This window comes from Geotrypetes seraphini, chromosome 10 (genome assembly GCF_902459505.1).
Source record: "Geotrypetes seraphini chromosome 10, aGeoSer1.1, whole genome shotgun sequence".
Lineage (NCBI taxonomy): Eukaryota > Metazoa > Chordata > Amphibia > Gymnophiona > Dermophiidae > Geotrypetes > Geotrypetes seraphini.
The window spans coordinates 48,303,865-48,317,185 of record NC_047093.1 but is presented as its reverse complement, the minus strand read 5'-3'; the positions used below and the strand labels follow the sequence as shown (position 1 = coordinate 48,317,185).

The 13,321-nt window shown below is 41.6% G+C and overlaps 1 protein-coding gene across 1 annotated transcript in view; it reads right to left on the bottom strand.

Annotated features, from left to right (window-relative positions):
* Positions 1-13,321, bottom strand: part of LOC117367941 (collagen alpha-1(XXVII) chain B-like) — a 299,681-nt gene that overhangs the window by 14,483 nt on the left and 271,877 nt on the right. Inside the window, exons 56-58 of the mRNA XM_033961061.1 lie at positions 9,693-9,719; positions 4,446-4,511; positions 2,299-2,467 (exon numbers count right to left, since the gene is read on the bottom strand). Coding sequence (XP_033816952.1) covers positions 2,299-2,467; positions 4,446-4,511; positions 9,693-9,719 — 262 coding nt within the window. The remainder of the gene's footprint in view (positions 1-2,298; positions 2,468-4,445; positions 4,512-9,692; positions 9,720-13,321) is intronic.

Below are 13,321 nucleotides of genomic sequence, written 5' to 3'. Positions count from 1 at the left end.
GTCAGATCTTGCTCCGAACTATCTCCTAAATCATTTTGATTTATCAGAAATTACCTGCTGAACACGTGGAATCCTTCTTTTCCAACTTTGAAAGGTTGTATTTATAATAGATTCCTCGATAGGACTCTATCTTTTCAAGCAGGTAAATGGAATAACACGCCAAACTTTGGCCCGTGGGCCAAATCTGGCCCACAGTGTCGTAAAATTTGGCCCACCAGACAATTAAAAAATTTAACTTAAGTTGGCCCACAGGCAGACAGAGTTCAATTGGGGAAGTGCAGCAGTGCCTCCCGTTCTTATCTTCTGCTAATTTCAGCAGCCTGCAGAGGATTGCCATAGCTGTAGCGATCCTTGTAGGCTGCCGTCATCCTGAGCACCACGTTCCCTCTGCCGCAATCCTGCCCCTGATGTCAGAGGAGGGGCGGGAACGTGGTGCTCAGGACGATGGCAGCCTGCAAGGATCACTAAAGCTCCGGCGATCCTCTCTGCGGCTGCCAAAATTAGCTGAAGGTAAGACCTTGACTTTTCACAACTTATAAGGGATGGGCCTTTTTCTACATTAGATGTCTCAAAGACTTAGATGGTTCTTACATGGGCAAAAATAGAGCAACCATTCCCAAATTAGACTCATCTGGTAAAATGAAAACACTTATCACGTATGGGCCTTAGGCCTTATATCCACAGAACTCTCGAACGGACTTCATTGGGACCCCTGAGGAAGACATTTAGATCGAATCAAGGACCATGTTGGGTTCTCTCCATTGTTCAAAGCATCTTTTGTTTTGGACTTTTGTCTCTGTGGATACATTGGGTCAATCTTTTTGGTTGAAAGGTAAGCTTTTACCACACCTTGATTTACTGTGGGATTCAGCAACCTGTGGGATCTCAGTACATTGCAGATTGCTGAATCCCCTGGTAAAAGAACAATGCTGCTTGCAAACCACCTTGCAAGTAGTGCTATTTCAGTGGCCTGGGATAAGGTTGCCAGATTTCCCCTTCCTCGTCCCTCCACCCAGTCTCACCCCCATCCCCACCCCCACCCAAACCTCGTATCTGCTTCCTCGAGCTCAGGGCTCCGTCTGGAAGGCATCTGCGCATGCGCAGATTTCAGAGCAATGATGTCACGCACATGCACACATGTGTGTGACATCATCACACTGATGTTGCACAGATGCCCTCCAGACACAGTCCCCAAGCTCGGGGACTTCCAAAACCCAGATAAACTGCTGGATTTTGGAAATCCCTCCAAGCACTCAGACAGTCCTTTAAAAAGAGGAAATGGCTGGGTTTTCCTGGACATCTGGTAATCTTAGCCTGGAAGCATCAGGTCATATAGCTGCAGCCTGAGGCTGCTGTCCGAGCTCCCCCTTCCCCAAAGCACAATCCACAACTTCTGATAAAGTCTCCCAACCTCGATGCAATCCCCTACCCCTCGATCTGGTCCCATCTGATGAAGCCCTCAACTTTCATAATCCTTTCCCCCCCTCCAGTTTAGCCTGGTGGTCTAGTCGTTGCCATTTGTTCCTGTCCTTGCAGCACTGGATGTTAAAATGACGTCCCTAATGGTAGTCTCACGCTACTACCACTAGGAGTTCATGTTCCCATATAAGGAATTAAAATATGGCACAAACAAACATCTCCTCTGGAATGAATGACAGGACTTTTCTCTATTTTTTATGGAGTTCCTTTTTTAAAATTTTTATTTAATTGCAAATCACTTGGAACTGTTGGAAGCTATAGCGGTATATCAAGTTTTAATAAACAAACAAATATCGATGATGGTCCTTTAGTATGAATGTTTTAGTGTTATCCATCTAAGACATTTTAGCCCAATTATATAAAAAGGATGCTTTAATAAGATGTTTACAAAGGTACTTATGTATAAAGGCAACATAGATTCTTTTGCACCTTTATTAATAAAGCACCCAGAACCAGTCCCAACGCATATAAATGAAGATACACACATTTACACCTGCTCCACACATATCTTATAAATTACACACATACATTGCCAGTCTGCCCAAACTATGCCTTTCCTGAACTTGCCCATGGTACACCTATCAGTAAATGCCATCTTGCTGGTGTACATATAATGTGGGGAAGTCTTGTAAGAAGCCTTTATACGTGGAAAAACCTTTATAAAATTAACCCATTTATGAATACTGCAGAATACATGGAATGGTCCTAGCTGCATGCTTGCAACACCTGGAATCATTTACTCATATTTCAGACAAATCAATGTTTTGAAAACTAAGAGTTCTAATTTATTGTATTCCTTAAAAGATAAGACTTCCTCACCATCGCTTATCTTCTGTTCACAGTTCATAAGATCTCTGCATATTTGAACAGGGTTTTCCCTGGTTCCCAGAGGGTTTTTGATGTTCTGGACGAGGCTGCTGAGGTAGTGCAGAGTCTTAAAGATCTCTCCTTCCTGATTCAATAGTAGAAAGTCAGAATTTGCATAGGTCTAGTTAAAAATAAACAAAAAACAAGAGGGGATAAAACACAAAGTTTAACCCTAATCTAAAAGAATACAGTCAAACCTCAGTTTGCGAGTAACCCGGTTTGCGAGTGTTTTGCAAGACGAACAAAACATTCTCGCAAAACTTGTCTAGCACACCGAGAATCTCGGCAAGAGGGAGAATTAGAAGGCCTTGAGCATGCGCCGCTGGCCTCGGGGAGGGGGGGGGGGAGTGGGAACGTATAAAGTGAGTTTCCATTATTTCCTATGGGGAAACTCGCTTTGATATACGAGTATTTTGGTTTACGAGCATGCTTCTGGAACGAATTATGCTTGTAAACCAAGGTACCACTGTAATTTATTAACAGAAAAAAAACCATATCCCATCTGTCAATATAAAGAAATAAATTAGCCACCTTTTCAGACCATAGAGCAACTCAAAGGGTGTTTTTCAAAATCATTTACTGTATATGGATATAAAATATTTCCTCTCAAAACTGCCCTCCTTTAGTATGGCTGACATGCAGTTTTAGTCTCATGTAAAAGAGGATATTCCTCGGACATGGACTGCTGTTTTTCTAGTCTGTATTCTGTTTCATTGGTTGTAAGTTGTTATGCCTTGTTTCTTATTGCCTGTTCCCTGATTCTACAATAAAAATTAATGAAAAATTTTCAAAAAGAGGACATTCCTGGGAGGTCAGTGAAAGGCAAGAAAACAATGCACTTTGGCAATATGTGTAGATAATCCGCTTAGAATTAGAAATTAGGAATAGAAATTTTAAAAATAAATAAGAACATAAGAAGTTGCCACCACTGGGTCAGACCATTGGTCCATTGCGCCCAGCGGTCCGCTCCCGCGGCAGCCCGTCAGGTCCATGACATGTAATGTGGTTTCTGTCCATTTCTGTAACCTACCTCTTCTTTTATCTGTAACCCTCAATCCCCTTATCTTTTAGGAACTTATCTAAACCTTCCTTGAAACCCTGGAATGTGCTCTGGGCTATCACACCCTCCGGAAGCGCGTTCCATGTGTCCACCACCCTCTGGGTAAAAAAGAACCTCCTAGCATTTGTTCTAAACCTGTCCCCTCTCAATTTCTCCGAGTGACCCCTTGTGTTAGTGGTTCCCCTCAGTCTGAAAAATCTGTCCCTGTCCACTTTCTCTATGCCCCTCAGGATTTTGAAGGTTTCTATCATGTCTCCTCTAAGTCTCTGCTTTTCCAGGGAGAAGAGCCCCAGCATCTTTTTTAAAAATAAATATTCCAAGCAAGGGTGGAATTCTCCACAAATTTTCTATTGTGCAGGAGTGTAGAATCCTCCCTGAAAATTGCCACAGGTTTAGCCTGAGGGGGAAGAAAGTTGTGTGTCAGACCTGAGGCAGGGAGGATCCAGGCCTTCTAATGAGAAGATTCAGCACAAAATAATTGCAGCTAAAACATGCAGAATTTACATTTCTTTTCTACAGAATTTCCCCAGGTGTAGGGTAAAATGTACTTGTTAAACTTTTGAACATGCATGGTATGAGCCCAGTATTTCATCTGAACATGCCAACAGTGCAACACAACCAGTTTTACTAATATCGGTAAATTCAAGATCTTTAACTGCTCCTCATGGTTTCAAAAATGGCTGCAGTCAAGCTTACTTTAAAACGGTCTGATACTTCCCGAACTTCTTTTCCTCGCCTTAAATCTGCCCTTGTTACCACCCACTTTTTATGCTCCCAAATTTAAGAGTTTAGTGAAATTTTGGGGTCCTTTTACCAAGCAGCACTAAAACGTGACCTGTGCTCTCCCCAACACAGGTCTTTCCATAAATCCCAAGAGCAGGAACAGGAATCTAGAATATTGAGGCTTGTTGGACTTGGTAGCCTATTTGTTGTAACATTTTCCATTTCTAACGCAGATAGCTACGGAGTGCTGGGAAACCGGAAGGTCAGATTTTACACTACATTTTTAAATCATCATTTATGCATACAGGTACATTACCTCTGTCCTGAACACACCACTTGAGTCCATCAGAGCCCTGAAGGCAGTGCTGAGATTATCTAAACCCTGGAAATGAATGATAATAATTAACAGAACAGCCTCTAGAGCAATAGGAATGGTGAGGATTAACAAATTTTCTTAATGGTTACTTATATCACATAAACAACATGTCACCAGTGACTGGAAATGTTACTGTGTAGTTTGTGGTACGTTCATTAAGCTGGATAGTAATGTGGACGCTTTAGTCAGTGATTGAGAATGCCATTGGGTATCCCGTGTTTTTGTTACAGAAAGATTTAAAGATGATTCTCCAGAAGCTAAAGTTTTAGGGAGAGCTGAGAGGAAGCCAGCTGTCATCATATATATGGGTATCAATGACAAAGGAAAGTATAGTAGTAAGGTGGCTGCAAACCAAATTCAAGCTTTTAGGTAGGAGACTGAAATCCACAATCTCTAGGAGATTGTGCAGAGGATCCCAGAAGTAGAAGGGCTTTGGAGTCTCAATGTGTAGATGAAAGGACGAAGCAGGGACACTTGGTGGAAGGGTGGCCCATTCCAATAGGTCGGGCTCCACTTGATCAAGGTGAAGACAGAGAAACTTTTAAAGTATATCATCAATACTATACAGGTGTTATATCCCACAATTTTTCATCAAGGATTCAAAGCGGCTAACAAAAGTCTTTGTACAGCGTTTATTAGGAACTATGTCTGAGGCATGAGAGATCGATAGAGATATCTATACAGACAAGAGTCATCTTATCTTATAAAGAAAAAGAGGTATGTCTTCACGTGTTTTTTGGAAGTAGAAGTATGAGGAGATCTGTCGTAGAGATGTTGGAAATTTATTCCAAATGTATGGAGCTTGGAATTCAAAGGTGGACACGAACATCCCTTTTCAGTGGACTTGTTGAGGGGAGGGGAAAGAAATCTTGAACCGCTGTGTTGATCTTGAGCTGAGGAAGGAAGGTGTGACCTTGATGTCTGTGGTGAGCCCTTAGGAGTTTTCACTGTGTATGTATTTCACTGTATTTGTTTCTTTAGTGGTAGCAAATGTAGTTCTTTCAGTATTGGCTCTGAGTATTAGTCTGGCTGCTGTATTCTGAAGCGTCTGTAGTTTTTTCAGTTCTTTTTCTGTGATTTCACTGTAGAGGGAGTTGCAATAGTCCAGGTTTGGCAGAAGTATTGCTTGACTTATCATCCTAAAGTTATTTGAGTTAGGACTGATCTGATTGTTCTCAGTTGTCTTAATCTGAAGAAGAATTTTCTTGTACTGCACCGATTTGGTATTCATAGAATTTTTAACTCCACATAGGCATATCAAGCAGTAAAACTGTGGAAAGCATTACCAACTAATATTAACCAGCAATCTAATATTCAATGTTTCAAAAAAGACCTATCTATCTCAAGAATTTGTTACTACTAGCACAGAAACTCTACTGGTTTCACTATTAGACATAGTCCGACAACACCTCAGCAAAGGAAACAAGCTGCTTCTCATACAACTCGATCTCTCTGCTGCATTCGACCTAGTAGACCATCCCACACTACTCCAGATACTAGACACAATAGGAATCTCAGGTAACATACACAACTGGTTCCAAGGATTTCTTAAAACACGAACATACAGAGTCAAGTCAAAAGATCATCTATCCGACCCTTGGTCAAACCCATGTGGAGTACCACAAGGATCACCACTATCACCTATACTATTCAACCTCTTCATAGCATCCCTTGGCACAACCCTAGACGCCCTAAACACAGTATCATTCAGCTACGCGGATGATATAACTATCCTCCTCCCCTTTGACATTCAAGACCCACTATCCACAGAACGCCTGAAATTAACAATGGAAACGGTAGAAAAATGGATGTCAAACCATAAGTTGAAACTGAACTCAGATAAAACCAAATTCCTACTACTAGAGAAGGAAAAAAAAACATCTTTAACAGAACTAGAATTAAACACAATCAAGTACTCAATGCAGAGCACACTCAAGATTCTAGGAATACAACTAGACAGAAAATGTACAATGCAGACTCAAATCCACAAAGTCATCCAAAAAGCATTCTTCACCATGCGAAACCTAAGAAAAATAAGAAAATTCTTCAACAAAGATCAATACAAGATCTTAGTGCAATCCCTTGTACTAAGTATTGTTGATTACTGCAACAGCCTCTACCTACCATGCCCAAACTACATGATAAAACAACTACAGACCGTTCAGAATACAGCCCTTAGACTCATCTACTCCCTCGGCAAATACGATCACATCACCAATGCATACCTAGACTCACACTGGCTACCGATAAAAGCAAGAACCCAATTTAAATTCTACTGTCTACTATATAAAGTAACTCATGGTATTGCACCCAGCTACCTAAACAACCGACTATACCGTAACCTCTCACCCAGAATAAGGAGAACTCAGAGCCTATTCATCTACCCCCCTCTCAATGGTACCAGACGCAAGAAACTATACAACAGCCTTTTGGCGACACAGGCAGCGAAGATTGACCCCACCATCTCCAATCTACTGATCAAATCAACAGACATTAAAGTATTCCGAAAAGAAATCAAAACTCATCTTTTCAAAAAACATTTCCCATCATCCTAACCTCACTATAGCACTAGAATATACTCTCATGAATACCACCTCCACCACCACAGCAACTCCTTCAACATAGTATAACTCACTACTGTATCCCGAATGTATTATTATTATTCATCACAGTAACCTATTATATACCTACTCTTTGCTTTGTAATTCTTCAGGAAAGTCCAGACTTTCAATGTAACTTGCTATACACATGACTTAGTATTGTATTGATAACCCTCCTAGAAAAGTCCAGACTTCTAATTTGTATACTTACTCCTGCTTTGTACTTCTCCTGGAAATATCCAGACTATCAATTGTAACTTGCTATATACATGACTCTTAGTACTGTAACGCTCCTGGAAATGTCCAGACTACTAATTTGTAATCCGCTTAGAACCGCAAGGTACAAGCAGAATAGAAATCACTAATGTAATGTAATGTACTAATTCCTAAATATTGTAATACTTGTTTTTACTTTGTATTGCCACAATTACTTATATAAACTGCTGTGAATTTCATGGAGGTATTGGTGGTATACAAATAAAGATTGTACTGTATTGTAATAGCTTTGCAGGCCATAGTATGCCTGCTACCAGTCTAAAGTTCTCTACTTTAGTTAAGTCTAATCCGAGTGTTTTGGGTAATGGGGTTAGTGTGATGTTGAATACTGCTTTCGGGTATTTGCCCTGGTTCAGGCATGTGTTTATATGTAATGTCAACCACTGCAAGATCTCTGGTATGGTCTGCTCCAGAAGGTGTGCTGGGCAAATGTCTAGGTGACAATGTTTTAGTAGCATTGAGCATTGGAGCCAGCTTCTTGGGTGCTTGAGGTCCCCCAATAATAAGCAAACTCTTTGACTATGTCCAGGAAAGGATAATTTCAATTGGGATCAGCACACCCTAATCATTTTGAAAAGTTGGTCCTCTGGCACTGAGGGTAAGACTGAGATTCAATCTCTGCGGCTGGCAAGGACTCCTGGTAGCGCCCTGGCACTCTGCCTGCAGTGGAGAGTTTATATTTAAGAGAAGTGGGAAGAAAATTATCAATTTACTATTACAACAGATAAAGCAGTTATAATGAAATTGGTGGTAGTGTGGAGTCGAAGTATTGATCAATAATCACATGTATTGGCTGAAAGTAAAGGATAAGATCCAGTACAAGCTACTGGTGAATGTCTTTATGTGCTTACAGAAGTTGGCCACTAAACACCTGGTCCAGAGCATCTTGCCGCGTGAGCCGGATCGACTGCTCCGCTCAATTGAGCATTGTGATCTGTCTGTACCATCTGTGCGGGAGTTAAGGCTTTCCTCTTCCAGAAACAATGTCTTTCACTGCATCGGCCCCTGGGAGTGGAACAATTTTCCAGGATACGTTCGCCAGCAGCAAAATGTTCAGAACTTTAGGTAACTGCTGAAAAAACATCTGTTCTGTAAAATGAAGTATAGGGTCTGCGTTTGGCTGAGGGAGAAGGAGTGATGACTCTTGAGTGCTGAGGAGTTCGATGGTCTGGTTTGTTTTATTTGGTTTAATGATGTCTGTTATTGAGGCATTTTGTATGACTTATGGAATTTTATATTTTGATGTATGTGTGGGTTTGGCCAGTTTTGGCATTAAATGATATTTGTCGTTGATGCGAAGTGTATGTTATATAATAATAATAATAACTTTATTTTTCTATACCGCCATAGTCAAACTGACTTCTAGGCGGTTCACATAGAAAGAAGGCTGGACAATTAGCGAATTACAAAATGCAAGAAGAAGGAAGTTACATCATGAATTGATTTGATATGTAAGTATGTAATTTGTTATAGTGTGTCTCTGAAGTGTTTTGTACGACAAATGTAAATCTTTTATTTTACATGTTAATATGTAACTCGCCCTGGATAAGGGCGGGTGAGAAATAAACAAACAAACAAACTAGCAGGGGAATAAATCATTGATATGAATTAAACAAGTTATTCTACACTGTAGTGACTCCTTTGGGACCAGCATAATTTTAAAAACATTTTTATAATTCCAATTATTATGGAAGAAAACACTTCATTGATTCTAATGATGGCTACGATTGAAGTAATTCATTTCAAATTATCCATTGGCGCAATCTCCATTTCATAATTCCATTGTTGCTTAACTTCAATGCTCTTAAAACGTGACAAGTTTTTTTTTTGTTTAAATGTCTTCTTTTACTAAAGCATGTTTAAATTAACCAAAGATCTTCTGTTCATTTCAATGATACGTGAACAAAACAATGGGCATCACAGATTCAGATCTCATTTAGAACAGCTCTTTAAACTTTGTGGCTTTGGACACTGACAAAGACACTATTTCACTTGAGCATCTAAGGCTATTAACACTGTTGAAACGCTCTATGGTTTACTAAAGAAAAGAAGACAAGACGTTTAAAACAAAAGTGACAAGTTTTTAAATGAATCTGAACTGTTATAGCAATTTTGTAAAATACTGAAGTCTTTTCTTCCATAATAATTAGAAGTATTACATTTAAAATTATAAGAGTTCCTATAAAAGTATTTTCAGTGAGGAATAACTTATTCATTGTTTAATTACTGTTGAGTGAAAGTAACCACAAAGCAAGCAGGCTATATTTGATAAACTTATATCAACATATTATAAAATGAAAAATTGACTTACAAATGAAAATGGAATTCCAGGAGAACCCTAGAAGACAGAAGTCAACATGTAAATGCAGAACTTCTGAAGCAAAATGTAGACAACGTGTAAGAGAATTTTATTTTTTTGGGGGGGAGGGAGCTATCAACATGAGCTTCCATTAAGACGGGGTATTTTACCACTACTGCATGGTATTTATTTATTTAAAAAAATTTTATACCACCAAAAATCTCAGTGGTTTCCAGAATTGACACACATAAAAATATAAAATACAAACACATTAAAACAAAAAACTCAAAGTCATCATAAATGTAACTTTAACATCAGATGTTGCCCATGGCGATATTATCAATAAAAACTCTTTGGCAATAGCCAAAAAAATAAAACCGTTTCAGAATAATAATTATTAAACCATGTCAGAAATAAGCATCAACAAATAACTTTGTCTTAAGCAATTTCTTAAACGTAAAATGTTCAACACATAACCTTATTTGGCCGGACAGATTATTCCATAGGGACATCCCAGCAATCGTGAACATGCTCTTTTCTGTAGACACATAGGGCTCCTTTTACTAAGCTGTGGCAGCGTTTTTAGCGCACGCAAAATATTAGCGCGCGCTACGTGGCTAGAACTAACGCCAGCTCAATGGTGGCATTAGTGTCTAGCGTGCACGCTAAAACCGCTAGCGCAGCTTAGTAAAAGGAGCCCATAGTTTACACTCATGGAGGACTGACGTACTAATTTCATACTACCAACAGATCGCAAGGCTTTACTAGGTTTATATATCTCGCAAAGACATTGAAACCAACAAGGTACTTTTCGATGGGTGACGGGATAATCGCGCGCCAGACGTCAGCACGCCAACAATCCAGCGCTGACAATTCGGCGCAAGACAGAAGCACGCGGGGGAAAAAATAATTTTTAAAGAGCTCCGACTGGGGGTTTGGGGTGGCAACCCCCCCACTTTATTGGTTAGTGTTCGCGCTGCCGTTGCGAGGGGGGGTGGTGTGGGGTTTGAAACCCCCCACATTATAGAGAAAACAGAACTTTTCCCAAAAAAAATCAGAAAAAGTTCCGTTTTCTCTATAATGGAGGTTTCCAACCCCCCGAACCCCCCTCCAACAGCAGCGCGAACACTAACCAATAAAGTGGAGGGGTTGCTACCCCAAACCCCCGTCGGAACTTTTTAAAAATTACTTTTTCCACCGCGTGCTTCTGTCTTGCGCCAAATTGTCGGCGCTGGATTGTCGTCGCGCTGGCATCTTGCGCACCACTGACTATGAACCTTTCGATGTAAAATTTGATGCAGAGATAAAGCACAGTTACTTACCGTAACAGGTGTTATCCAGGGACAGCAGGCAGATATTCTTGACTGATGGGTGACGGCACCGACGGAGCCCCGGTACGGACAATTCTAGAGTGATTGCACTCTAAGAACTTTAGAAAGTTCTAGCTCGGCCGCACCGCGCATGCGCGAGTGCCTTCCCGCCCGACAGAGGCGCGCGGTCCCTCAGTTAGTGTAAGCCAGCTAAGAAGCCAACCCGGGGAGGTGGGTGGGACGCAAGAATATCTGCCTGCTGTCCCTGGATAACACCTGTTACGGTAAGTAACTGTGCTTTATCCCAGGACAAGCAGGCAGCATATTCTTGACTGATGGGTGACCTCCAAGCTAACAAAAAGAGGGATGGAGGGAAGGTTGGCCATTATGAAAACAAATTTTGCAAAACAGATTGGCCGAAGTGTCCATCCCGTCTGGAGAATGCATCCAGACAATAATGAGATGTAAAAGTGTGAACTGAGGACCAAGTAGCAGCTTTGCAGATTTCCTCAATAGGAGTGGAACGGAGGAAAGCTACAGATGCTGCCATAGCTCTGACTCTATGGGCCGTGACAGAACCTTCCAGTGTCAGTCCGGTCTGAGCATAACAGAATGAAATGCACGCTGCCAGCCAATTAGACAACGTACGTTTAGAAACAGGACGTCCCAATTTATTCGGATCAAAGGACAGAAAAAGTTGAGGAACTGATCTGTGGGGTTTCGTACGCTCTAGATAGTAAGCTAGAGCCCGTTTACAATCCAAAGTATGCAGAGCTTGTTCCCCAGAATGAGAATGAGGTTTTGGAAAGAAAACCGGTAGAACAATGGATTGGTTGAGATGGAATTCAGAGACAACCTTAGGGAGAAACTTTGGATGTGTACGCAAAACCACCTTGTCATGGTGAAAAACCGTAAAAGGTGGATCTGCGACAAGTGCATGAAGCTCACTGACCCTCCTGGCAGAGGTAAGAGCAATAAGGAAAAGCACTTTCCAAGTGAGAAACTTGAAAGGAGATGTAGCCAATGGTTCAAATGGAGGCTTCATCAAGGCGGAAAGAACCACATTGAGATCCCAGAGAACAGGAGGGGCTTTAAGAGGTGGTTTCACATTGAAAAGTCCACGCATGAACCTGGATACCAGGGGATGAGCTGAAAGAAGTTTTCCATGGACTGGCTCATGAAAAGCTGCAATGGCACTGAGGTGGACTCTGATGGAAGAGGACTTAAGGCCAGAGTCAGACAAAGAAAGCAAATAATCCAACAACGTCTCCACTGCCAGGGAAGTGGGATCAAGATGATGAAGAAGACACCAGGAAGAAAATCTCGTCCACTTTTGATGGTAACATTGCAGAGTGGCTGGTTTCCTGGAGGCATCCAGAATGGAACGAACGGGCTGCGACAAAAGAGTATCAGTCGAAGTCAGCCCGAGAGATACCAAGCTGTCAGGTGCAGAGACTGGAGGTTGGGATGTAGAAGGGTTTCCTGCTGTTGCGTAAGCAGAGATGGAAACAGAGGAAGAAGAAAAGGTTCCCTGGAACTGAGTTGAAGTAGAAGGGAGAACCAATGTTGCCTGGGCCACCTCGGAGCAATTAGAATCATGGTGGCTCTTTCCCTCTTGAGCTTGAACAAGGTTCTCAACATGAGAGGCAGAGGAGGGAAGGCGTACAGGAACAGATTCGACCAGTCGAGGAGAAAAGCATCTGCTGCTAGACGGTGCGGAGAGTAAAGTCTGGAGCAGAATAGGGGCAGCTGATGATTGTGAGGAGCTGCAAAGAGGTCTATCTGAGGAGTGCCCCATTGAGTGAAGATAGACTGCAGAGTTACAGGATCGAGTGTCCACTCGTGAGGTTGGAGAATTCTGCTGAGTTTGTCCGCTAAAGAATTCTGTGCCCCCTGAATGTATATAGCTTTCAGGAAGAGATGGTGATCTATGGCCCAAGTCCAGATCTTCTGGGCTTCCTGGCATAAAAGGCGAGAGCCTGTCCCACCCTGTTTGTTGATGTAGTACATCGCAACCTGATTGTCTGTGCACAACAGAAGGACCTGAGGAAAGAGAAGATGTTGGAAGGCCTTGAGGGCATAAAACATCGCTCTGAGTTCCAGGAAATTGATTTGATGCTTCTTTTCCTGGGCTGTCCAAAAACCTTGAGTCTGGAACTCGTTCAAGTGAGCTCCCCATGCATACAGAGAGGCGTCGGTGGTGATGACTAGTTGATGAGGAGGCTGATGGAACAGAAGACCTCTGGATAGATTTGAGGATACCAACCACCATTGAAGAGACTGACGTAGAGATAATGTCACAGATATGTGTCGTGAGCAAGGATCCGACGC